Source organism: Apis florea, unplaced genomic scaffold (assembly GCF_048593485.1).
Source record: "Apis florea isolate Af1SG1 unplaced genomic scaffold, ASM4859348v1 contig_2291_pilon, whole genome shotgun sequence".
NCBI lineage: Eukaryota > Metazoa > Arthropoda > Insecta > Hymenoptera > Apidae > Apis > Apis florea.
In genome coordinates, this window is record NW_028256553.1 from 2,380,912 (window position 1) to 2,408,476 (window position 27,565).

The following is a 27,565-nucleotide window of genomic DNA, read 5'->3' on the forward strand; positions in this document are numbered from 1 at the left end:
TCGGCGGGCACAGGTTGTTTCTACTTTCTATCTGAAACGATCTTTCCGGGAATCCGATCTAATTTACGCGTTTGCATAAAACCCGGCCGCGGTTTCCAGGTAATAAATAAATGGAAAAAGGGAAACCGTGTTGGAGGAGGCGTTACATCGCGATCGTTTCGCAATCGTATGAAATTGCCGCGCTCCCAATCGGTCCAATGTAATAGGAGCGTAACAGGAAGGCGAATTTCCCCTCCCCTCCTCGCTGAAGATACCGTAAAAGTGTGTTTCCGCGATACTTCTTGTCCTTTTTCTCCATTTTCCTTCCGAGAAACGCGCGCTACGCAGATGGATATACGCACAATTTCAAAGAGAATGATGCGTGACTCACTTACCGTAAGGTCGATCCGGGATCGGCTGCTCGCACAAGTCTGTAACAAAGAAAAAACGAAAATTTCGTATCAGACGAATATCCCTTTTTCAACGTTCCTACGATAATAATCCTTACGGAATAAGGAATAAATAATCGTAGAGAGGGAAAAACCTGCGTTTCGTTTCGTTCCTCCATTCGCATTCTTGAGCCGTGTGATTACGTTCGTATCGTATCGTGCTCGAGAGACGATTCGAAAACGACCGTGGCGATCCTTTATGGCGACACCAGCCCCTCCCCCCGCGTAATTATCCCTTTTTCAATTTGCATACGCGAGTTGCCATTCGATTCCAACCGAGCGGATGTAATAACGTGGTTAATCTCGAGGCTCGCGCAATTTGCTTCAACGATTCCATCGATTATTAAGATATCTCTTCATTCGACGAGATACAAATTTGAAAAATTAAAATTTCTTCTTGAGAAGAAATGGTATTTATACGTGACGAAGGAAACAATGTTTCTCCGTGTTTCTTCCACACGCTCGGTCGGAAATGGGTTTAATGGCTCGTGGAAGGCTCGTGAAATATTCAACGTTTCGCGGAATCGCGACATCTAATTACGTCGAAAAGCGGAAAAGTTTCCCGATCCGTGTCCGTGGACGCGACGGATGCCAGGTCAGGCCTAGCCTCGAGCTTGTAAACCCGTGTGATTCAAGGCGATCGGATTAAATGGGAGGTGGTAGGTCTATCGGATGTCATAAACGTTTCAACGTGGCAACGGATCGGATCATCCGTCTAAATGCCGTGGAAAAGGAACAAGTTTGGTTTGGATTTGATTGTAAAGTTTAAGGAGTTTCCAAACTTTTGCGTTCGTCGTTGGATTTTTAATCGAAACGATAAAATTTAATTTTTCTCTCTGAAAAGTATGTGATCTCAATTATTTATTTGAACAAGAAAAATTTTAATTGTAAGAAACTTGAAGGAATTATCGTTTGTACGATGAATATAACGGAAAAATTGGAAAAGAAAATGTTCGTTCGAATCTTATAACTCTGAAGGAATAACATGGCGTAGCTGGTCATCCGCGTAAGGGATGTATAATAATGGACAGGGTCGTCCGGCTGGCAGTGCGATCGAAAGTGGAGATTAGATTGGACGGGACAAAACATTCTGCATCTGGTATTCCGTCGAACCTGTCGTCGATGGAACAACGACATTGGCCAGAACGAAAGCGACTCTCAATACCATTCGTTCGAATCATTGCACACTTGTACATTTTGTTCCTCTTACTTTCGACGATTATCGTGATCTTTCTTCCGTGTTCATCATTCGCACAATTCGTCCAACACGTTTATAAACAATAATAACTAAATCATACACGCGATGCAAATCAGTTTTACCTTCCGGAAACGTCTCTATATATTTATCAATATTTGTTTCCGATTACCGAGAAATATTGATTGTTTGACTTTTTGTCGTTGTTGTTTTTTTTTTCTTTGCCGTTTAATTGATCAATAAAAAAAAATAAATAAATAAATAAATAACGTTACCGACAATTTCCAAGATGCTCGAAACGAATTCATTTAAATGCGATTAAACCTTGCTTGTTTATCCTTTCTCGTTTATTCATAAACTGAACACTCGCTCTTCGGATACACGAACCAAGCACAACGAACGTGCTCGATCGAAACGATAAATCTACATGGTCTGGAGATACGTATCGATGTATGACAGATTCAAAAAAAAAAAAAAAAAAAAAGGAAACGAAACATCGATTCCAATCTACTTGCAAAAGAATCAAATTTAACCATTTTCCAAAAGATTTTACATCTTCTTCGATTTAAGAAAAACCCACACGATTTTTAACTTTCGTTCAATGATAATAAAAAAGAAAAAAGGTGAACGATAATCCCGCGATGAAACGAGATCCATCCGAAATCAAGGTTCGTCGATCGTTGGCGAGAAAGCGAAACGCGTACGACATTTCGTTTAATCGGTTGTCGGCGTTGTATTCTAATAATTCCCGCGAACCGGCGGCGCGCCACCACGAATTCTAATTCGCGCTGGGCCCTGGAGGTGCCAACGGGGTCGCACGCGATAGTCGATAAATATTAAACGACTTTCCACCTGGCCGCGGCTCGCCTCTTTCGTCAGAGAGTGCGTGGCGGGGCCGGGTGTAAGAGGGACTTCCGAGAGGGAGATGACTGAATGTTAATTAGCGAGGCGTGACAAGTGTTGAGCAATCCATCCATCGAGCGGCGTGCTCGAGAGGGAGGAGGAGCCTGGGCAAACGCACTGGGTAATTAACGAGACAGACACCACGCGTCGTCGCAGCTCCTTCTCTCTCTCCTTCTCCTTCGCATCCTTCTTTCAACGTTTCGCGTTAAAAATTCGATTTTAACGTTCGACCTTTTATCCACGACGCTTTCGAAACGAGAATTTCAACAACTCGACTCGCCCGATTTTACTCTCGCGCCACTGTATCCTCGATCCATCCATCTAACCGATCAAACGTTTCGAAAACGTTCCACCTTTCCATCTCTCCCTTCGATTGGAATAATTGAAATTAAATTACAAGTTTGCGTACCAAGATTAAAAATCACCCGACAATTAATACCAATCATCTTAGGTTAATTGGTAAAAGACGGATGGAAATTTAAACCTTGCTGCACGAGACAAAAGAAAGAATAGAATAATTCTATCTATAATTCTTTCTCTCTCTTCTTTTTTGCAATAGCAATTAGCCAGGGAGGAAAGGCACGAAGAGAGACGCGGTCCCGATACGGTGTCAAAAAGATCAAGATTCAAATCCTGTCGGAGAATGGGCGGACGACGGGCGGTCGTTGCGGGCGATCCCCGCTCTCGAATAGATGTATCAGTGTAATTAACAACAAACAATGGGCCGTGGGACGCGCGCGTTCGATATCGTACATTAATCGATTAGCCAGCACCGTCCGGAGATATGCGGCGGGACCCCGGGTTGTTAATCATCCCTGAGCGCGGATGCGTTTGTACTCCCCTCTTCTCTCTCTCTCTCATTCTTCTTTCGGCCTCGTGAGAGAAAGAAGAGGAAGATAAGGAGCAAGAAAGAGCAAGGAAGGATATTATAGGATATTTTTCCTTTTTCCACCGCTCGGTTTTTCCTCGATTCGATCCGCAAGTCTTTTTTCTTTTCGCGAGAGAAAGACAGGAAAAGTGGATCGTTTCGATAAATTATTCGCAGGAAGTGGTGAGTGGAGAGAGAGAGAGAGAGAGAAGAGTTATTTGGAGCGACGGTCGGAAGTGTATCGACGACTCCGCCACAGTTCGGTCACGTTCGGGTAATAACCATTCTATTTAATTCGTTTACCGATTGTTTGTATTCCTCAACGATCCATCCTCGTGCTCCCCCTTCACTCCTTCCCAGAGCCGTGAGGTGGTCGTATCATTAGGTCGTATTATCGATGGGCGAACCGTCGTCAATTAGACTCGAATAATAGCTCTCCTCCTCGTCCATTCTCCTTTTCCTCGATCCATTACAAACGAAACGACGACGGCGACGACGACGACACTCGGTCGAAAAAAAAAAAAAAAAAGGAAGAAACAGCCTATCATGCCATGTTCCATAATTTCGCGCAATCTTCAACGATCGCGCACCTCTAATTCCGCGCGCCGTAATTACCTCTGATGGAATCGCATCATCGTATCAAAACCTGCTCGTTCATCAACCTTTCGAATACCGAATCGCTCCCAACGCGCGCAAACAAAAGATTCCTCTTGATACGCGCGTTAGCGACGACCAGAGTCGCGATTCCTCTTCTCTTCTCTTCTCTTCTTTTTTTTTTTTTTTTTTTCAAACGCGAGGATGTTTCGCGCGCATTGTATTATTCACGAGGGGGGAGGGGCAAATTCGTATCCCACGAACGTCGACGAACCGTGCTGGCTGGATAACGAACGACGAACTCGGTTGATCGTTAATCGCGTATCAGTGGGCGAGTGACGTGGCTGGGTGACGACGCGCGAGTCACACGCGACAATGATGCCACGATCCTCCGTTCACGGTGTTTTGCAGCGGCCGCCGACGATCGGTCACGTACGATTTCCACGATTAGCCACGCGACGAGATCCGACAGCTTCGCACCGATCCGAACGAGCCGGTGGTGCCATTTAGGGACCACCCGTGATGTAATTTTTCCATATCGCCGATTAATTCGACTCGTGATCTTTTTTCTCTTCCCCTTTTTATCGTATTTCTTTGTATATATACATATACAAAAGGAAGCGAGAAAAGTATGTTAAATCCTCCTTCTTCTATCGAAGATACGATGAAATAATAACTCGATCGCATTGTACAACATTTGTACAGTATTTGTCGTTCCGCAGGCAGAGTATATATAGACAGTTTATATAGGTGGTCCCGATGAGTCGACGTGCCGGTTAATCAGAGCCGAGAGGCTCGTTGTGGATATTTAGTAATCAAGAGATCGTAACTCGTCTTTTCTCGCGCAGTGAAAGGCGTCCCTGACGACCACGCTAATTACCGGGGGAGGGGGGAGGGGGGAGATAGATAGATACGGATTTTACATCCGTATTCTGTTCGTTTTCGGTGTCCATCCGATTCCGCTAACTCTTCTTCTTCCCTTTCAACTTAATTTCCTTCGAGTTAATGTCCTCCCGTCCGTGGCCCGGAGAGAGAAAAGGTTCGGAAAAGGTTCGGCCGGAGGCACCGGAGGTCTGGAAACAAACCAGGACGAAGGTGACAAATTTCTCCCCCGTCAAATCTATCGTGGACGTGGATCGAGGCGACGTGGAATCGCGAGTGGAAGGAAGAAAAATAAAAGGGGGCCCGCCGGCCATCCATCCGTCACCTCGTCGCGTCCAGAGCGGGAGACTCTGGAACGTCGCGAGAACGTCATAGCTAAGTGGAATGAATCATTGCGATCGAAAGAGCGGCTCGATGCGTACACGTGCGAGATACGTATATAGAAGTTGCTGAGAACCGTTTCGAAACCGAGGAAAGAAGGAAAATTAGAGAGAGAGAGAGAGAGAGAGAGAGAGAGAGAGTGTTGGAAAAGGAAAAGATGTCGCGTCCAAAGATGTCGAGAAAGGGGAGAAGAAAGGGGGAGGGGAGGATGGTGGCGCAGAAGGTGGCGAGGCGGAGATGAGTTTTAGCCTGGCTAAAGTCACCGGCCCGGCAAAAAACTCAAATTGATCAAAATGAGAGTTACGCCGGGCAAAAAAAGGTAAACGAGCGGGATGGTAGTCACGCATTTCGTGCCAGTGGCGAGTTTAGCGAGACGACCGCTCGGGGAACGCGACCCGACAATAGGAGGAAACTTCCTTTCGACCACCTTCCCGAGACAGAGATCGTCGATCTTCTCCCGACCGCGATTCTGACCGAGGGTAGATCGGTAAATTGCTCCATGTTCGATCCTTTATTTATTTTCTTCTTCTTCCTCCTCTCCTTCTTCTTCAGTTGAAAAGCAAACGTGGAAACGGAAAAGAGCAATTTGCTAGATTTTCACGCGGCGTACACACATCCTCGCCGAGTTTGTACAATACTCCTTCATTCGCTTATGCAAAATGATTCCCGCCGTTTCCACAAACGGTTCGGTTACGTTTCCCTCTTGCAACGTGAGCGCGGATATTAACATACCTAAGTGATGCAAATTACGCACGGTATCCTCGGCTGAAAGCGAAACGCAGGCGAGCAAAGATGGAGAGGGGAAAGAAAGAAAGAAAAAAGAAGAGAAAAAAAACGGGACGGATTCCCGGGATTAATTTTCCGTCGATTACGCGCGAAACGTCTGGCAATTTTCTCAGATCAATCAAGACGAATCCGAGGAAAAACCTGTGGCCTGTTTCTCTCTCGGCTCATCGTTAACAGACGGGTAAACCGAAGTTATTAACGTTATTATTATCCGCTAATTTGAATATCCCAGCCGCACGAATAAAAGCACGAACGAAACAATAGCTTTGGAAGTCGTGATTACGAGTAAATGACGAATAAACGACGAAATTATAAAAATTACTTTTCCCCGCCAGATAATTTCGCAAGGAATTATTTCTCGCCCGACGATCGAAGCCGACTCGAGCGTTCCTCTCATTCAAAACTGAAAAGCGGAGAAGAAACGAGATCCAACCCCCAATGGATGGAACGAAGCGGTTGAATCGATTAAGAAGTAACGAGGGGACAACGCGTGCAACTGGGCCTTAAAATATGGCCGCTTACCCACGGCACCGGGGTTAATTACCTCTCTGTCTCTTCTGAAGAACCGGGCCCGGGCACAGTGTAATGTATTAGCGCGTTTAGGCACGGCCAGTTAATCCCGAGGAACTGCTCGACGCACCGTTAAGCACGCTTAACTCGTTAAGTCGCCTAATACTGTGTATACCCCGACCGAAATTATCCTAAATAAGATCAGAGGCGAGCGTACATGCGGGGGAGTTTTCAGAGCCGAGCTCTCCTCCTCCACCTCCTAATTGCCCCGGTCCTCTTTCTTCGCCTTTTAATCGCGGTTAAACACGTAAAGATGTAAATAGAGAACCGTTCCTCCTTTCAGCGATCGAGCTCGGCCGCGTGAAAGTGGGTCTCGATTGTCCCACTCTTAATCCATCCGATTTTGATTCGGTCATTAACGCGCCATCATAATAAAACTGGATACGATGGAACGAGCGAATTCATTTTTCAATCCCCCCTCTCCCCCACCGTGCCTGGCTCTCCTAATGTCAAAATCAAACGAGAGGGAGAAGGACCAAGACCATCTCCTTTCCCCATTAGACCGTCAAACTCCTCTCGCCGTGAAGTTTACGTCGTAAGTATCTGGAATAAGCCTTTTGCTCGTTCAATACAATGACGTGGATATTTACGCGCGATGCTCGTTCGAAACTCGCTTCATACAATCTTTTTGGACGAAGGGACGAGAAACACAGGCTCCCCTCTAATAACAGAAATTCTCATAATTAACACGATTAACACGATTTAACACGAATTCAATTCGTAAAGGAATTTCTCCCTTACTATTTTCACTCGCATGGAATCCAATTGCATCGTATCGCGCCAAGAGATGACAGAGAGAAGCAACCTTCCATCCATCCATCCATTCCATTCTATCTCCGTTTGGAAACTGCAGGAAGAATGAAAAATGATTGAAAAAAGAGAGAGAGAGAGAGAGAGAGAAGAAATAACGGGACGATAGGAAACGAAGGCGAGCAGTGGATCACCGTGAGCGGAATGGAATGGAAACGCTTGTCCTTAGTCACGCGTGCCCGTTTTTATCGTGAGGCGGGATCGTGCCGGAAGCATAACTCGATTCGCCTTTTCGTTCGCGTATTTGCATGCGCGGAAATAATTCCCATGATTCGCCGGAAACGTATCAGATAAGGGCCCGTGGCTATATCCCGGTCGCATTAACGGGCTAATTAAAGCGGCGTAAACAATAGCGGTTGAGGGGGGAGGAGGATGGATGGATGGATGGAGTCAACGTCAGAAAAATCCTTGCGCGTGTGTGCGCGCACGTAAGAGTAACGCGATCCGCGTTATGCGCCGTGTGTTAACGCACGAACATAGGTAACATCTTAACATCGTTGGATATTTTACGTTTATGGATGATACACGGCGCTTTACACCGCCCGTGATAACGATTATGAAACAGACAAACTTCGTATCGATTCCTCACTCATTTCGAGGAATAGGGGAATGGAAAAAATTTTATCGCACGACCACTTTCTCTCCTCGAGTAATTCAATAATTTCTTTTCGAGAGACGGATGGATGGATTAGGTGGTAATTCGAATAAAATTGTAAAACGTTCGATCGATTGGAAAAGGAAGAGGAATATATTCGAGTATATTTCTAGGACGAGGCATCGGGTAAATGTCACACGGTGTTCGCGCAGGAGACGGAAAGGCGCGAGCGAGCGCGTGAAACACAGGTAAGCGGAATACGCGTTATGCAGTGTGGGTTTAACGCACGAACACGGCCGCATAATCAACGACCATCTAGATCGTAAAACCGATGTTTATGCCCGATACGAGCGGCTACAAGCGCACCAGATATGTATATATATATATATATATATATAATAACAGTAACATCATATATATATATATATACTATATATATATACTATATATATATATAAGTTTTCTGTTGCAATCGTCGGGATTCGAGTTACGTAAATAAGGAGGAGGAAACAATAAGAAGAGACGAAGAAGAAGAAGAAGAAGAAGAAGAAGAACAATTGGATCACCGTGGAGGATGACGACAAGGTATCGTTCTTAATAATTAAGAAATGATTATCCCCTCTCTTCGTAGACGCATACATCGTAAACACTCGATTCCTCGATTCTGGTATAAAAAGCGGAAGGGGTGGTATAAATATCGCGTATCATCTTATGCATCGTACATTTGTAATTGTTAATTGGAAATTTCGCTGTAATGGTAATTTTCATCACCTCGAGTGAGCACCTCGAGATTATTATGTAGATAATATGTGTATCTATTCGTTTCTAATTGTAATTTTAATAGCGGTATAATATATAACCGGATTTCAAGAAAAATCATACAAATTAAATAAAATCTAAATAAAAAAAAATTCCAGTCTACCAGTTTATACAGTTATTGCCGAATTTCACTCGAAATCATTCGATGCCTCCCCCCCCCCCTCCGCCCCTCCTCCCCCGTCCCCCCCCTTTATCCCCCTCTTTATCCCCTTCTCCCTTTACCCCCAACCGCGAGTCGCGTCCGAGTGAAAGCAAAAATTTAATATAACAGCATAATTGTAAAATTATTATAAAGGAAAAATAAAATGAAAATATCTCTATCTGAAAATGGAACCCGAGAAAGGATCTAAACGATCAATAATTTCATTTGCATGGTTGTAAATTCTTAATGTAGAGTCGCAAAATCTAAGATGGAATGTATTAATGTGAAAAACCGAAATATTGTATAGTAAACGGGAATAAGTGTTAAAATTTTTTAATTGAAATAACGAAGAATTACCTATAAATCACACACATGTGACACAACATTGAATCGAGTGTTCACACATTTAGGCAACGCAGTATCTGTTAACTGTACATAATGAGTATACTCATGAAGAAATGACAATCTTTTGCCTTATGGGCAATAAAATTATTTCTCAAAAATCCAACCGCCATTTCATTGCAATTTACATATTTAATTTAATTTTACAGCAGCAGCATGCGCTTTGTGTCGTCTCCTCACATTTGCGACACACAACGTAGGTATATAACATTTTTTAAAATAGAACTGCACAGTCTTTAATTATGTTCGGAAAATTGAAATTCGAAGTGGAAAGGAAAAAGTAATCGGGCTGAGGGAAAAATCGGCATTCTTTCGCTCAAATATTTATCCTCGTATCACCCGTGACAGTGCACGCGAGATAAATTCCATTCCTAGCCTCTATCCTTGAACGGAAGATAGCCGGCTCTCGTCTATCTAGAAACATTTTTATCCAACGTTCAGCAATCCTGTGTCTCGCTCCAAAGCAAAAACCGAAGGTCTTCCCTCTTCTTCTCCCCTCCCCCTCTCCCCCCCCCCGACAACTATCGGCGAAACAACTATCCTCGACATATAATAACCGGCGAGCATCTAAATAATAATCCCGTATGCAAAGAATCCCGATTCGAATGCGATCCTGCGTCGTAAAATCCCGAACGAGGGGGGAGGGGGGGGGAGGAATCCGCGATTTGTGCCAATTGACACGTAATTGACGCACGTGATTAACCCTTTACTCCTGTAGGATTATCGAATCGCTTTATCCCCCTCTTTCTCCTCCCACTCGACCTTATCGAAATTGAGAATTGAAATCGTTTCTTTTTTTTCTATTTCTAGAAACGAAAACGAGAGAAAAGGAAGGAAGAAAGGAAGGAAGGAAGGAAGGAAGGAAGGAAGGAAGGAAAAAGAGGAAGAAAGAAGACGGCGTGCAAAGCGTGCAATTAGCGTATGAGAAAAAGAAAAAAAAAGCAAAAAAGGAGAGAGAGGGAAGAAGGGCGAAGAAATGAAATAACGCAGTTGATTATTCATGATTTGGGGAATGCTCGATGCGCTTATGGCCCCGTCTCGGATTAGCATACCTCGCATAAACTGCGAAATAACATGCTTGTGCACGCATGCACGCACCGCACGCAACCACGCGCGCGCGCGTGCAAAAAGAGAGATAGGGAGGGAGGGAGAAAGGGAAAGGGGTAAGAAGAGGAGTTGTTGGAGGAAGAAAAAAATTCGCAAGGAGGCAAGGGACGGGAGAAAACGGACGGCGAGACGATGCAATTCTCCTACTCTAAGCCTTGGCATTAGCATTGTGCCTTTATCGAGGCTGCTCATCGTGCCACATCCGGATTCAAATTACGCCTGGCTTACGCTTATGTTTATTTAACCAGTTATTAAAATTACATTAAGGCGAGGGAGGGGGCCTCTCTCTTAATTATGTCGCTCGAGAAACGTCCTCGGCTCTGCCCCCCTCCTTCACCCGAATGAGCGACCTGTAATTCCGGAAGGAATCGCGCTGGACGACGAGGACGAGGCGAGGGAAAACGGTGGAAGAGGAACGGAGACGGAACGCCTCCTCCCTCTCCTCGCTCGTTGGTCGCGTTTCGACGGAACGATTCTGGGGGACAGATTAAAAGTTTGCACGGTGTCAAAGACCCCGAAGGCTCTTTATTCAAAGGAGAGACGGCTCTCCTTTTTAATATCGACTCGGATCAAAGCGAGGCGGCGATTACGCAACCCGAGGACTGTCACCAAGCGGCAACCGAGCAAGAGAAACGGCCTCTATTCCTGAGAAACGGATCTCCCCTTTCTTTCTCCTCCTTTTTCCCTCCCGTCCAGAAAACGGAGGAGACTCGAACAAATGGATTGGAAGACGCTTATTAGCTGCGCCATTTGGCGCAACATTGGCGAATCATGGAAAATTGGAAATTAAAAAATTTTGATTAATTTTATCCCCGAGGGGAGGGAGGGGATAGGGAAGATGTAGTAAGGTGAGGACGAACGAGGTTTTTTTGTTTCAAGCAGGTGTTAAAGAAAAAAAAAAAAATTCGAGTCGAAACTTATGTAAAACGAAGATTATTACAATCTTTCGCAACAGCGGTTGTCGTTCATTAATGTTTTTTTAATTTAATGGACAACATCCGCCGTAACAGGAAGAACGTTTCTACACGTGCATATTTAAGTAGAATTTACATACGTATTTCGATTTCTGATTTTCAAAGAATCGAGCAATCATTGCGTACTGAACGTAAGTTTCAAAATATTATTTAAAATTATTCGTATCTTTATCCGCGAAAAAATGACGGATAAAGTAAACAAATATTTCGCGTCCAATATATATATATATATATATATAATAATATATAACTTAACTTTCAAATTTTCATTATTTAAAAAACGGTAAAAGTTTCTCTCGCTATTATTCGATTCTATTAAAATTCTCAAGTATCCCTTTCATTAGAAAATTTCGAAGCTTACTTTACATATCCTCCTCCAAATTTCCTCGAATTAATCATTTCGACCATCTCCCTCCCCGATTTGATCTTCTCGAATGAGGATGGAGCATTCGTTTCTCGGTCACGATCCAACCAAGGACGATTATTCGCGACAATTTATGCACGGTAGAACCGCGCGCCATGTATAACAGCATAATTACACCGTGCACGGTCCGAGGTAACGGGGCTACAAATTGCGAGCGAATTTCGCATTAGCCGTTGGCTCGTGTTGTTGCACAGTCATCGAGAGCTGTGGAACCACGGATGAAGCGTGGTCGAGGTGACAGGGGAGGGAAAGGCGTCTACAGGTCTCGTTTACCATCGTCATTACCATCATGGTACGCGCGACGGCCCCACGACGGCGGTTTAATTTGAATACACGAGGCAGGAAGCGGGTCCGGGCATTAGCCACGCGTGTTTCTCTCCGACGACTCGCATTATCTTTGCTTAAAACGATCCTACGGTCCTTTGCCTTCTCTCCTCCGTGTCCTCGCCATTTCTCGTCGACCAACCACCTTTCCCTTCGCGCGAAATTCGAAACGACCACCGACGACGCCGCTCTTTCTCCCACAATCGATGGGATCGAAACCGATTTCAAATAGGATCCTCTTAAAAATGTTACACAATATTTTCAACGTCATCTTTTTCTCACGTTCTTGTCGTTAAGAGAAATGGAAAGTTTTTATCTCTGAAGAGTATGTCGTGCAATTGCAACCCGCCAAATAGATTCAGTATAAATGGAAGTGATCGACGTCGGATGACCGACCAGATTTTTCTAGATTGCCAGTCTCCTTTTTTAATTAGCACCTCGAATCAGCTCGAAGGGAAGCTAGAGGATTCGCAGGCGAGTTTTCGATTGGAATCGCTCATTAACAGGGCCGATCTGAATCCGGCATTACACGAAACAATATAATTAAATCCGCATCAACGCGGTAATCATCATGCGAGCCCCGAAACAGGCGAGGGAATAATAAAACCGGCTATATATATATATATAAAAACCCTCGGTTTCGAGACCAGATATTATCGCAGGGCGACGAAAAAACGATGCTCTTTATTAATAATTCGTCGTGTCTTTATTTTCGTAATTCTTCTCGACAACAAATCGACGATTAATGAACGTTGCTCAATCTTCTCGCTCATTTTTCTAATAATTTTTTCCCCTCATCTTGAAAATCGTTTCTCTATCGATTCCTATTCCATTCCATCTCCATTACACGTTCGATCCATTCGCCACCTGTCGATCCTTCGACGATTCAAACGCTCGACAAGATTTGCATATGCGGACATATGGCGCGCACAAAACGAGAAGAAAATCGACAGGATGCGCGAATCGATGAAAGTCGAAGAAGAAACGCGAGTATTGCTTATTATTTAAAAAAATCCATAATCCATTTCCCTGATTTCTCTCAGAAATAACCGATTATCGCGGTTAGAGAAAGAAAGAAAGGACAAAAAAAAAGAAACGGGTCGTCATTTCCATTCCATTCGCGGGGGAATCTTCATCCGCTGGTACAAAAAAAAAAAAAGAAGAAGAAGAAGAAGCGAAACGACCGGCTACCGGTTGCCGAGAGATATTTTAATTAAATCGTATGTTAAACCCGGCGATATCTCATTCCGCGGGATAAATAAGCGCGGACAACGATCTATCACCCGACCGTGTAATTATCGCCACAGATTACGACCGTCAACTCCATGTCAACTCCATCGGTGTAACCGATAGCGGCACACCAATCGCTTTACCGTTCACTTCGCCTTCCCGGATTGATCGATAGATCGGACAGACGGTTTCTTAGTCCACGACGAAACACACGATATTTCGATATTCCTCCTCTTCTGGCTGGCTTCGAAAGGGAGAAGAAGGAGAGGAAGAAGGCGGCCGCGAAACGCGTGCGGCGCGCGAGTTATTTCCGCGAGTGTCAGCTCGTTTTTCGTTGTTACGTAACGCAGCGCGCGAAATTAATAAAGGCCACGGGAAATTTCCAGGAATCGTTGTGGAATCGTCGTCGCGGCGCGGCCTTCTTTCTTCATAAGGATTACAAACGAATTCCGCCGGATGATAATCGCAAGAGTTTTTCGCAATTTCGAATCGGTCGTACCCCGGTCGTTTCCTGTGTATGCGCTTTGTATGCGCTCGTCCTTCTCATTCCGCGCGGATGATCGATCAGCTTCCCACAGGATCGATCTCTCGATACGTGGCGCGCGCGCCCGCCTCTGATTCACTCAGGGACACGTAGAATCGGCCTGCCTCGGTTGGAAAATCCGAGTCATCTCGCGAGAGATAATCGTGAGAAACGGCGGTGTATCTTTACAGAGATCGATCAACAGGCAGCGTTTCGTCTGGATCGTTGTGTCTTATTCAAATTGCGTGCACGTGTAATTTCTTATTCTCCGTGGATTGGAAAGAGCGAGCCACGCACCAATCAAAAATACATTTGTCTTTGCGCAAGAAGCGATAGACATAGCCGGCAACGGCCGCCCATTATAATTGGTCTATTGAATAACGGAGAGAGAGAGAGAGAGAGAGAGAGATACGTGTTATTCCTTTCCATACTTTCCATACTATTATACGAGTTAAATTGGCTGCCGATACCATACAGTGGGAAAATCTAACGGGTCGGTTATACTTTCAGATTTTTCCAAAGATCCTTGTTATTGAATTGTTTTATCGTTTGATTCTAATCGATCGATCGATTCTTTATATCCTCGAATAATTCAATTTTCTGGAAACGATTAAAATCGATAATTCGAACGATTCACTTCTCGAATATGATAAATCTCGACTCGGTTTATGCATTGTCGGCGGCTCAATTCGATAAACGATTATAATCCCGCGCGTTATTTCGGATTCCTATCTCGTTTCCATCCTCCGCCGCCGATTAATTAAATCTGTGAAACGCTAAACGCGAGGCTCGTAATTCAGTGGATACAAGTTTACGACTCTCCTCCAAAGCTTGAGCGTTTAAAAGGTTGGAGGAGAGCGACGTCCCTCAAAGGAGGAATTCCTCCTTGACATCGTCACTCGGCGACGAGAGGATCTCGAATCATTCCCGACGTTTAAAGCGAAGCGCAAAAAAGATGTATGTATACAGCGACGCGGGGCTTAACGAGGCTCAATAAGAATTCAATAAAGGAATCGAACGGCTGAAAACACCTTGGCGGCGACAAGGTTCACCTCGTCCCGGGAATATAATTCACCGCAACAAGAGCGCAAGGATTACGTCCTTTTCCTCGTCCTTTCAACGCCGCGTGCATACGGCGGCGGCGGCGGCGGCGGCTGCCTGCCAATCCGTGCGGAATTAGCATACGGCGGCCACCAAATACGGCGAACGGCTCGCCTCGGCTCGGAACAGTGCCGACAAATGCGATGAATATGGTGATTTCCATTCATTTATCCGGCTGGCTAGGCGCGAACGTTCCCTGATCCTTGAGGCGCGACCACTGAATCGAGCAGGTATATTAGTATTGAGGTGTATTAACGGTTTCCATTTGTTACAGAAACTCGCGGAACGAAGGTAAATGGCGGAGAAATGGTGGAATTAGCGAGCGAGAGGAAGAGGGAAAAAGCTAAGCAAGACGAGAAGAGGAACGGTATTAAGAGATTTCTGATACCGATATTTTATATATATATATATATAAAATAATGAAACGCAATATCTTGCTTCGAATAATGAATTTAACTTCTACACTAACACTTTTCGACTCGCAAAGACACGGTCTGTCGGTTATTCGTTCGATGAATATGGAACGAGAGAGGGAGGAAACGAAGATATTAAAAAAATGAAAATATCCCAATTTAATCGAGCAAGATCGGATGAATATGCATGACGGATATCGAAGCTCCGCGTAAACAGATAGCCACGAATAACGCGCGACGTTAATCCCCTTTATCGACACAGCGCAACAATCACTTTGCTTTTATCCAAGATCGCGTTCTTTATCTCGGCGATCGAAAGATCGTCAAATCCATGGGATGAAAAGAAGAAGAAGAAAAAAAAGAAAAAATGAACGATAGATACGAGAGAGGAGAAAAGTGAGGATCCGTCCGTGCGTGACAATCTTGAAATGGAATGAAAAGAAGGAAAGAAAGAGAGAAAAGGAAAAATGTAATAAATAAAGCCGGTTAGATGAAACAAAAGCCTTGCAGTGTACTTGCAGCATTATCTTGCAGCGGTACGTGACATTATAGGTTTCATTAGGAGAAGTGCATCTCCTTTTTCGTTTTGCACCGCAAGGACGTGTACCTAGCGCGAATCGCTCGTCCGGCTTCGTTCGACGCATTCGTCATCAACGCGCGCGAGAGATCGTATCGCAAACCACGCCGCTCATAATTTGCATGTCTCGACTGGTAACGAAGAGTTATGGCCACGACCGGAAACTTTTCGCGGAGGAAAAACACCGAGATTACGATCGACGAGGGAAAGCGAGTTTCGCGATGACGAATCTGCCTGAACAATTGAAAAAAAACTTGAAACAGAATAATCCTCCGTGTTAATTTCAACGTCGAAACGAACTCGAGGGAAAGGGAAACGATTGTCATCAGCACGTGGCCGTCCAACCCTTCGTGGTTGAACGTTTAAAGAAAGAAAATTCGGTCGCGTGTCGCGGTGATTCGTCGATGGCCGTGTATATATCGCGTCTTTTTGGCTACGCACACACAGAGGCGTAGGAAAGGTGCGCAGAGCAAAAGGGTTGGATATACCTGGTCGTGCGAGACTGTTCGGGCGGAACAAGGAGGGAAGAAGGGAAGGGAGAAAGAGAGGTCCGCGCCACGTGACCCCTGCACGGTCCTCCATTCCTTATTGGAATCCTCCTGGCCCAACCTGACCTATCCAAGGTGAGATTTATCCGGCGGCTTTACCTGCCACCTATACACCCACCTCGGTACCTTCCTTCCTCTGTGCCTACACCTACCACCGGGAATCCCCGCATTCCCATTCCCAACACCGTCCACCCACCGTTGCCGGGTCACGTATCCTAGGCCCTCTCCTCGTAACGATCGTAGCGTGTAACGTAACAGGTGAGATTTCCGTGCCGTCTGGGATCCTCCTGCATCCTCCTACACCCTTTTCTACCTCCAAGCGCTGTGACTTGCTTACGACGGTCGTGCACCGATTCGCTTCACAGGATCGAACAGGATGGAATAAATTAAACATCATCGCGAGATCATCATGCATCCCCTTCCTTTTTAACTCGTGTTCGTTTCCTTCGATCCCAACAATTTTCGTTTCGAATCGAAAAAAACAGCCTCTCCCCTTTTTCCCCATTTCCTCCCGTTTGTTTACCGGCAAACAGAGAGCGTTAATAGCTCCCCCTAAAGTCGGTTAAAAAGTAAATTTCTTCCACGAAGGAGGCGTCCAACAGTCTGCGGCCGCGCTTAATTTTCCATTGTTTTCCTTCATCCGCGTCCCACGGCGGAACTATGCAATCGTCGAATGCAAATCGGCGTCCATAAAGGAAAAAAGGAAGAACCACCGCCCACGAGTCACGTGCCCGCGAGCTCGGTCCGTAGAGAGAAACCAACACACGAGAGCCGACATAATAGGTGGGATTTAGCCAGAACTAGCCCGAAGCGTTCCTCGACCGGGTTCCTTCGTTCTTAATACCGAAAGCCGAGTAGGCTATAATCGGAAAGGCCGCTGCGAGACCGATGCAAATCGGGGCCACGGCATTACGTATTCCTCCCTCTCGCGCCTCCCTTTTTCTTTCTTTTTTTTTTTTACACTCCTACCGCGAACACGATGACGTAACAGAGAGAGAGAGAGAGAGAGAAAAGAAGGAACAACGTTCGGCTTCCGCTTCGCTCACAGCCGAAAAGCCGAACGAACGAAGGTGATTTCTTTCATTAAAATCCTCGTTAATTCAGGGTTCGGTCGTTTTCAGAGTTGATCTAAAACTCCGGGGATAATTAAGCCGAGACGAGGAACGAACGAACGAACAGATAATGACGTTAATTCCACGTTATATTAATTAGTCGAATGTTTTAAAATGAGATAAATTAAGGGTATCTCTATTAGGAAAACAAAGCTAAAAGCGTGGCGGGCGCGCGCGCGCGCACCCGAGTTCGCGAGATGCATCGCGTTCGTATCTGTTCTGATTATCTTGATCCGATTCCCGTCAAGAGAGAAAGGCAACGGAGCGAACACGAAGGGAAATGGAAAGAAGAGAGCGTGGATGGAGGAGGAGAGAAGGAGCATAAGCTCTTCATTATTCCAACAAAAGGCAAAAGCCTATTTACCTTCGTAATCTCGATCGAATTAATCCGTTGGTATTCCGTTGGCTAACTCGCTCGCACGAGTCGAGGCGAAATCGGTTTGGAATTTCCACGATTCGTGGATGAACTCGGCCGAGGTGATGGAAAGGAAGGGCATTATTCACTCGAGTTTGCGTTGACCTACGAAATTTACACGAACACACAGGTGAAACCAGTGTCGGCGTGTTTGGCCGCGCTGTTTCCGGTCCTTCCCTCTTCCTCTGCCTCGTTCGTGGCGGCCGTCGTCGTCTTTTTATCGACATTGCCCGACGAGGCTCCGGCAGACGGAGAGAGCCAAGCCTTCATTTCTCGAGTGACGCGAGCGGGAGATTGGCGATCGATAAAAGGCCGTTTCACCCGGCCCGATAGCGACGCAAATCGAAGAAAAATAAATACAGCATATTATTCAGTCAGGATTAATCGATCGACACGAGCCATGTCAACAAACGCGATTTCTTTTTGCTCGAAACGCGTAGATATCCGTGGCATGCGGTGGCCGCGATCTCGTCGCCCAGGGATCGACCGCCCCCGATCGCGATCCAACCTCCACGACCGTTCCCTTTCGTGTTATCGAACGCGAGGGATGTTAAGAACGTAGATCGAGCTCTCGATTACATAGCTGTTTACTGTACACAGATCGGAGGCAAACGAGGAGAGATCGAGGAGCACTTTGATATTTCCCATCACCGTGTACACCCCGTTCGTTTGAAAATAATCGAAAATTTGCACTTTGGCCAACGTGTATGTGTTTCGAAGAAATGCTCGAAATTAGAGAGAATGATCTTTCGATACGGGATCAAAAATGCGTCTATTCTTAACGTCTCTACGCTCTTTGGTTATTTGATGTTGGAGCAGTCATAGCCAATCCTTTGTCTTCCGTTCGAGATTACGTAATGAACGAGTTAATGGATCTAATGCTCTGTCATTATTGTCTTCGCTGTCGATACTTTTTGCGAAGATTGTTTAATTATCTACTTAATGTAAGGAACTACAAAAATTAATATTTTCGGAAACGAATGTCGTTTCAATCAATTTCGCACGTTCCATTTTAAAATTGATGCGAGAGAATTTCGATGACTCGAGTCGTCGAACGGTACGAATCGCAAAGAGGAGACAATGTGTCATGGAAAACGAACAACGTTCGTGACACGCGGCAATGAAAATGTTAAAATAACAAAGGAAGAGAAGGAACGTCTCTCGGCGGGTGCTCCAAGTTGGCCGGAGAGAAACGACTTCGAGGAACTGTCGTCGTGTCGTACACACGAAACTCAAGAAGATCAATGAAGATCACGAATGAAAGCGGAGAGCGGGAGAAAAAAAAAAAAAAAGAGCGAAGAACCGTAGTGAGTACTACTCTCACGAGTCGAAAAAGGAGGGGGGACCGTCCAATTTTCCGCACGCGAGTGATCCGACGGTACTCGAACAACTCGTTTTCTTGCCCAGAGATTCCGGCTAACGAACAACAAACGGACGACTTTTACCTCCCCCTCTCGCCCCTCCCTTTCTAATAATTACCACGTTAAAAACAGCATTCCTCGAAAAGGGAATTAAATTCGAACGAGATATTCGAACCGGAAAGAAGAGGAGGGAGGGAAAAAAAGGAAGTTTAAGAATCATCGACAACAGAGTTTCCACTACTTGATTAGATAATCAAACCGTTCAACTTCTCTTCCCTCCATTCTTTGACGCGATTTGCCATCAAATATCGTCATTAATTAATTTATGTGGTCGGAAATAGAAGAGGTGTATATAATTGGCGGATATCGCAAAGATCGATCGACGATCGTTATCTCGTTTTGAGTTTTACAACGCGTAAGGGAACAAGAGAACAGAAAGAGAGAGAGAGAGAGAAGGGGGGGGTTCCAGCTCGTGATGATCGTTGGACGAAACGAGAAAAACGAAACGCATTCAACGGATGGCTTGTTAAAGGTGGAAGGACATCGTCGTCGTCGTCGTCGTAGTCGTCGTCGGAATATGTCGCTGGAACGAGGAGGAGCAACGACTCGAAATATCCGAAAGAGGGGGAAACAAGGTAGATGGACGAGGAGGGAGCGAGGAGGGAGAGAAACGTAGCTGATAGGTAAGAAGAAAAGCGGGATACGGGCACGTACACACGGCATCGATGGGGATGAAATCAATATGGAGAGCGTGCGTATCGAGGAAAATTATTGTTATCAAGGGGTTAGGGCCATCCACCGTGAAACGTCATTTTCAGGATCAGCCGCGGCGCGATAGAGATTGGCCGACAGCATAGAATCTAATTATGTGATAAACATTGTTGCGCGGCACACCTGCTCGTAAATAACATAGAATCAAACACGTATCACGTTACGCCGTAATACGCGATGGGAGAGGAACAGGTCCGTGGACCTTTCCTGCCTCGTACCCCGACTCGATGTTATATCCTCGACGTATATAAAGGTAAGCTTGATCCTTGCGCGCCTCCCTTGCCAGGATTAATTATATTCCCCCTTTATCGGACATAAATTAGCACGACGAAAAGAAGGAGGCACCGCGGTAATTACGCTTTTCGTAAACGCGTGATCCGCGTTTGGCGAAACCGACACCTTTGACTCGCGTGAAAATCGAAGATCGATCAACCGAAGAAAAAGAAGGAGAAAAAAAAAGAAAGAGGAAGGGGAGAGAGAGAGAGAGAGAGAGAGAGAGAAAAGAACGAGGAGGAACACGAACCCGAAGAGTGTCATTTTCGAAGAAGATAAGAACGGTGATCGGTTAATAAGAAGCGAAGAAATGGTCAATCGTTGGCCGAATAAAACGAATACTCGGGTGTTAAACGTTATATAAGGCGGGCATTATCTGGAGCACTTTACGTTTTCACTTCAAAAATGGATTTTTCGTCGTATCGCGTTGCTCATCGAAAATAACCGCGCGATCACGCGCGCGCTTACGTGGAATATTTATTCAAACAAGCCTTAGTGCTAAGACCTTATCGACAGATACGATATCGGCCGACTTTTTCTCACAGGCAACGGCGTTTGTTTGCCGTTGCATTTTTGAATATTAGTGCAATTAATGTAGATATGTATGTATACATATTCGCTACGACGAATACCAAAGTGTTCGACGAGTAAAAAAAAAAAAAAGGAAAAACGCATCGAGTCACGATAATTGTCCGTGGATTAGCCATTAATATAACTCGCGTTATCGATAATACGAAATCAAAGATAACTCTTCTCTTTTTTTTCTATTTTTATTCATTTTTCCCGAAGTCATTTTATTAACTACTCGACGCCGGATCGAAACGTTATTGGACGATTGTATCGTTTTTTCTTTTTTTTTTTTTTTTATCGAAATAAATGCATAATAATTGTTCAATTTCTCGTAACCTGATTGGTAACGAAGACGATGATTTCATTTTATTGTATTTTTTATCTTTCCTTCCTTTTTCTTCTTCTTCTTCTTTTTTTTTTTTTGTTTATTTTTCTTCTTCTTCTTCTTCTTCTTCTTTTTCCCCTCGTTTCTTAACGTTGTTACGAACGCGCAACGTTTCTTATCAGGTTAATTCATAACGCTGTTTACATTGCATTTTATTGAAACTAATAAAGATCCGGCTGTTTAGAATCAGATAATGCTCGCCTCGACATGTATCATTTTAATTACGATCATTCTTATTTTCACGGTATCGCCGGGCTCACGACACGTTACACCGCGATAATAAACATGAAATGATAACTCGAGTGTAAAACCGAGTTATAAGTACAATAATATTTAGTTTTTACAAAATAATCAAATGTTTTATCGACGCCGGATCGAACCATGTACCCGAGATATATATATACATATATATATATACATATATATATATACATATATATATACATATATATATAGAATAGATATACACAGGCATTTTTCTTGATCCTTCTCCGTCTCTTTCTTTTACTTGTAATCAATCGACAATCTATACTTTATCAGGGAATGCATCGAAATTGAGGTAAGAAGTTTTTCTAGTTTTATCTATCGATTGTGTGACTCTCCACGTGTCTAATACTTCGAACACTTCGTTTCGTTGAGACGAATTAAACGAGTTGATATAATGCGCTAATAATTTTCTTTCAATTTCAAAAATCTAAAACCATTATACGAGTTTGATGCGAGAAATTATTATCTTAGTATTATTATGAATCATACGATTAATAAGACGCAAATTATTGACACAATTTTAATCAGCTCGTACGATAGATTTTTACGATAAACACGATTATAAAAGAGTGGCGCTCAATAAACGAATGATCACTATTTCCTTTCCACGCTAAATAACGATGATTATCGTTCTACTTATTGATAAGAATGCCAAGTATTTTTATTTTTTCGAAAAATTTACTTTTTACTCGCATGACGAAACATTAAAGTAAAATAAAGCAAGAGATTGTTCCTCTTCGGATCGATCTAAAGGAATAATTTCAAGGGAAAATTATTTATTTAACTGTTTACTTCAATTATGCATAACCCGCACCAATAAAAATTGGCAACCTTTTCCTTAAGCGATAAACAAGAAAACAATCCAACTTGTTCCTTAATTTTTCTTTTGTCGATCAAAAATATCGTATCTTGCGTCGAACGAAATCTATATAATGAATCATTCGTCTCCATCGACCTGCCCGCATCGAATTTTCTTTCCACATACTTTACACTGTAATAACTGAAAAACAGAACTCCTCCCTTCTCACTGTGCAAAGTCCTCCGCAATTATCCCTCGAATTTTAATTAACGTGCACGCACACGTTCCTTCGTACGAAACGTTATACGAATTTATCCGTCAAGAATTCCCTTATCGCGAAGGGGAATCGTTGGCGGAGGCGCACGCAAGCAGCAACGAAACGACGAGCGTGTAGAACGAAAGGAATATCATCTAAAATGGAATTCACCTTCCCATCGTAAAACCGTGCCGCCGCAATTGGCGAACCTGCCTTTTGCCGTTTCGCGTACGGAAAAACGCAACGAGACGCAACGAAAGACCTTATTTCAGGTAAACGCCCGATTCTCGCCGCTCGTTCCTACAATGGAATCAACAATGCGTCGACCATTCGGGGGTTGGGAGGGGGGGCAACAAAGACCCGTGCCAAGGTTGCGCGGGGGTGGCAGTGTCGGATGCGAGCGGGGAGGCTCTCCATTGACAGCTGACGGATCGAACGGTTTTCCCCCAAAATGCATGGGATCGTTTCATGTTTCGTTCGCGGACAAATAGCGGCTGGCATGACGCACACGTTCGTTTGTCTCGGAAATCTCCGGTTTCGTTACTGAACCAACTCTTTGGGAAATCGTTGGGAAAGAAGGGAGGAATAGCTTGATCATTCCGCTCGACTATTTCGATTTTACGCGATAAACAGTGAATTTAAATTTTTAATCGTAACGAGTTTGGTCTTCGAATATATATTTTTTTGTTTTAATCGTGTCTCAGGGAACGAAAAAATTACAATTGAAAATGAGATATACGCGCGTTATTAATAACGATTCTCTCATATTTTTTTTTTTTTTTTTTTTTTTTTTGCTTTAAAACTTTAAACATTCATTAAACGAGAGAAGGAGAAAGAGGAAAGAAGAATTCAAGAAGAAATGAGGAATTATAAAATTTCCTTTCTATACGCGTTTCTTTCTATATTCTATTCTACTTTAGAAGAAGAAATGAAATTTAATCTATGTGATAATTTTGATTAATTTAAGATTCATAATTGATTGGATTCTAAGAACGTTATCAAGTCAAAATATAATATTTATTCCGAAGAACGGAATTCCAAGATTCGGATGAGTAACCGAGTTGCGAAAACGAATGCAAAAATTGAAATTATCAATTCCGTTTATCATCGATATTATAATTCATTACGTCAATCTTGTACGCGTCATACGCGATGCGATACGGATATTTTTTTTTTTTTTTTTTTTTTGCAGAAACGAATAATACGATTTGATAATTTTTGAAAAAGAGAATATGCAGTGTCTGACAGACTCACCATTTTCGGTGCCTCGAAGTGGACCGGAAGGGCTACCGCCGGTGGAGACTCCTTCGTCCTCGCTGCTGCTGCTGCTACCCTCACTGGGACTGTAACTTCTCCTGCTTCCGGTCCCTCTGCCGATCTTCTGCCCGCTACCGGTTGTCCCATTATTATTGTCGTGTATCCTATCCTGCAGTCTCTCGTACATAGTCCTTACGCGAGAATGTAGCCTCTGTTGCTGAAGGGAACCGACCGAAAAGTCCAAAGGTTGGTCGATCTCCGATTGTATCTGCGACTGTCTTTGTACTTGTCCACAAACCGAGCCAACGACCAAACTCTGCGACTGAACAACTTGTTGTCCTATAGGCGGCGATACTTGTTGTTGTTGTTGTTGCTGTTGCTGCTGTTGTTGTTGCTGCTGCTCCTGATGAACGGTGCTCGGTGGACTCCACCATTGGTGCCCACCCTGTATAGACCTCCAAGCCTCGATCGTGTTGTTGTTGGTCGGGCTGGTCTGCTTTTGCTTCTGTTGCTGCATCTGCATCTGCTGTTGCGACTGTTGCTGCTGTTGAACCATCGCAACCTCCACCAGGTTGTTGTTCTCCAGCAGATGCATGCTGGGGGTCTGCGTCATCGACGACGGCAGAACGAAAGGGGAGGCGCCCACCAAAGGTGGGCTAGACTCTTGGCGCTGTCGATGGATGGAATGATGATGTTGTTGCCTGTGCTGCGGCTGCGGTTGAATAGATTGTTGCTGGTGTTGCTGGGAACTGGATGGTATCACAACCGGAGGCGGAATTTGCCGGACGGTTCGCGCGGCCTCGGCGACCCACCGGCGCACCGCCTCGCTGTCGAGGCCCGCCAGCCCTGCGGACTTTGTTTTCGACTGTCCTCCGGGCGATGATAAACCCTTATCGGGTATCAGGCCGGGTAGCGCGAGGACCCCGGTACCCGCCACCGCGACCCTGGGTCCCGAAACGCCCCCGTAAGCAGCCAACGCCGCGAAATCCAACGTGGTCACCTGCTGGCTCCCTTTGTTGGACGAGCTAAGCTGTTCTTCGCCCTCCCTGCACGAACTCGATATCCTTTTGTCGTTTTTATCGTTGATTGAAAGCGTCGAGCACGGTCAAATGGTGGATCGGTGTTGCACTTTTGAGAACGAAACCTCCACGAGGACGAGTACGGTATGTAGTAAAGATTTTTGAGGTTATTTTGAAGTTGAGGTTATTTCAAGTTGAGGAACATAATTCGAATTATAAATATAAAAGATCCTTCAGACGTCTATTATCCTTTGATATCACAGTATATTCCTATTGAAACACTACACTGATGTAAAATGAGCACAGATATATTCCTTCGACACGCTCCGAACGTATTCCAGTCTCGCACGGTAGTCACTATTTAGTTATATACGTTTATCCTTCACGTTCATTGTACGAACACTTCTTAATGAATATATAGTTATTAAACGGAACAGCGTGACAAGCGTGTATCGTCGTTATTTCCTTCGCATATCGTCCCCTTTCGTTTCCCGTTTCCCGTTGAATTCACCTGTCATCCGAATGCCGAACACCAGCAGATCTCGCGTAAATTTTGAATCGACACCAACGCCAACTGTCAACAGCTTACGCCGAAGTTTCCCGCGTTTTTACCGCGAGAATCGTGTCTTTTATAGCCCGCGAATATTCAAAAATCCTACTGTCTCTCCGACCTGTCAGTGACGCGTCAGATAGCCAGCGTCACCCATCGGCGAATTCACGAACGATTCCGAATCGTAATCACCGAAACGAGCACGAGCATCGTAAGTTACGAGCTAGATCGTAAATCTATTTCAGAATCCTTCCAATGCCATTGGAAATCGTCACGAATATTCACTGTCTCACTTTCGACGCTGGCAATTATTCCCGGTGGTTCCGCGTTCCACACGTGCGGTACCGTTTCGTCATAGGTTCACACACACCGCGCGTCAGCTTTCCTCTCGCGAGAATTGAGCTGTTCGCGGTGCGGGATCGTAGAAAGAGCAAAGTATCGTTATCGCAGGCACACGAGCATCCGCGACGAGCTACGACGGTGGCAGCTACGGCTGCGGCGGCTGGTACGGCGGTCAGATGCTGTCGCGTGCATGTGTGCAGCTACACTAGAGGGCCCACGTACGCCCGGTCGGCCGCCTACCGGCCACGGGGAACGCGGACGCGTACACGGACCGTGGAACGCAAAGTGGGGGAGTTGCACAAAGAAGGAAAGAGATGGAGCGATACTAACCTCGGCTCGAAAGGCTGGGTGTACGACGAAGAGGTTAGATTGGAACGAAAAGCAGCGGACGGACGCCTGGACGCTTATGCTGGTGGGGAAACAAGCAGCGTCGGTGGGGAATGGTGCTCCAATCGCAAAGAAACGCGGATCACGCGCGGCTCCGCCCGGCAAGGAAAGGCGAGTTCTCTGGTCGCGAGCGCGAACGCGCCTTTTTACCTCGCGTGTACCGGCTACTACTTACTGCTGCAACGAAACCACGATTAAAGAGAGAGAAGGTAAGTCCATTTGCATATGCGAGAAAAGCGACCAATCGCGGCACTCGTCGCTCCCCTGTCGATATGTCACAGCAACAATTAACACTTTCAAATTAATCCGAAAAACAAGTGGCACGTCTTTAGCACAACCATTTTCGTAAACGTCAAGTAACAACTAAGTAATAATGAGGGCGCTCTAATATGCGCGCGACGCATATTAATTCAAGTAGATGTCACAGGTGGCGTTTTTTGGCGGACGTGCGTGTTTCGTGGATATATTTCGCAAATTATAAAATCGATTCGTTTGAAGTTTCAGTAGTAATTTTTCGCAAAATATCTGTTTAAAGTGTTCTTCGTAAAGTGCAAAAGTAGTGTACTTATTGTTGGTCGAAATAAAAGAAAGTAGAATAGTAAATTGCAAGTGTATTAAACTCGGTTCGTGTATTAGGTTATATATATTGTACTACTTTGCTACAATTTGAATATTAGAATATTCGTTTAGTGAGAAATAATTCGCGTTGCGTGAAATATATACGATAGTTTCTCGAAACTTTTAGTTGAAATCTGTGATTTTATGATTCGAACTTAGTAATACATTTTTGGAATGTACACTGAAGAACGAAATATCCGGCTAATACTTTATGCTGATGAGTCTCAGGTTAACAGCAAACCGGTAAGTACTTGTACAGGTTAAAACCGGTCGGTTCAACGATCTCTCGAACAATAGATTCATTGTGTGTTGAATACGTTCGCATTAACAAATGTATTCAAACAATCAATAATGCATAATATACGAATATTATAATCAGCCATTAACAGTATCGAAAAAGTATAACAATTACATCGAATCGAACATATCGAACATATCGAATATATCAAATCTTCGATATCAAGGTACATAATTTAAATTAAATTTAAATTCCAATATCAAAAATTTTACGAATTTTTATGAAATTAATTAAAGATATTACGTATACATTTTGAAATTTATTTTCCTTCGAAAAATTTCTAATTCTA

General features: G+C 44.4%; 1 protein-coding gene across 2 annotated transcripts in view; it reads right to left on the bottom strand.

The window, feature by feature from the left end:
- LOC100872881 (uncharacterized) overlaps positions 1 to 26,180 on the bottom strand; it is a 112,349-nt gene extending 86,169 nt beyond the window's left edge. For both annotated transcript variants that reach the window (XM_086903147.1, XM_012483764.3), the window contains exons 1-2: positions 24,060 to 26,180; positions 375 to 410 (exon numbers count right to left, since the gene is read on the bottom strand). In XM_086903147.1, the coding sequence (XP_086759273.1) occupies positions 375 to 410; positions 24,060 to 24,675 (652 nt within the window). In that variant the 5' untranslated portion in view covers positions 24,676 to 26,180. The remainder of the gene's footprint in view (positions 1 to 374; positions 411 to 24,059) is intronic.
- Positions 26,181 to 27,565: the final 1,385 nt, after the last annotated feature.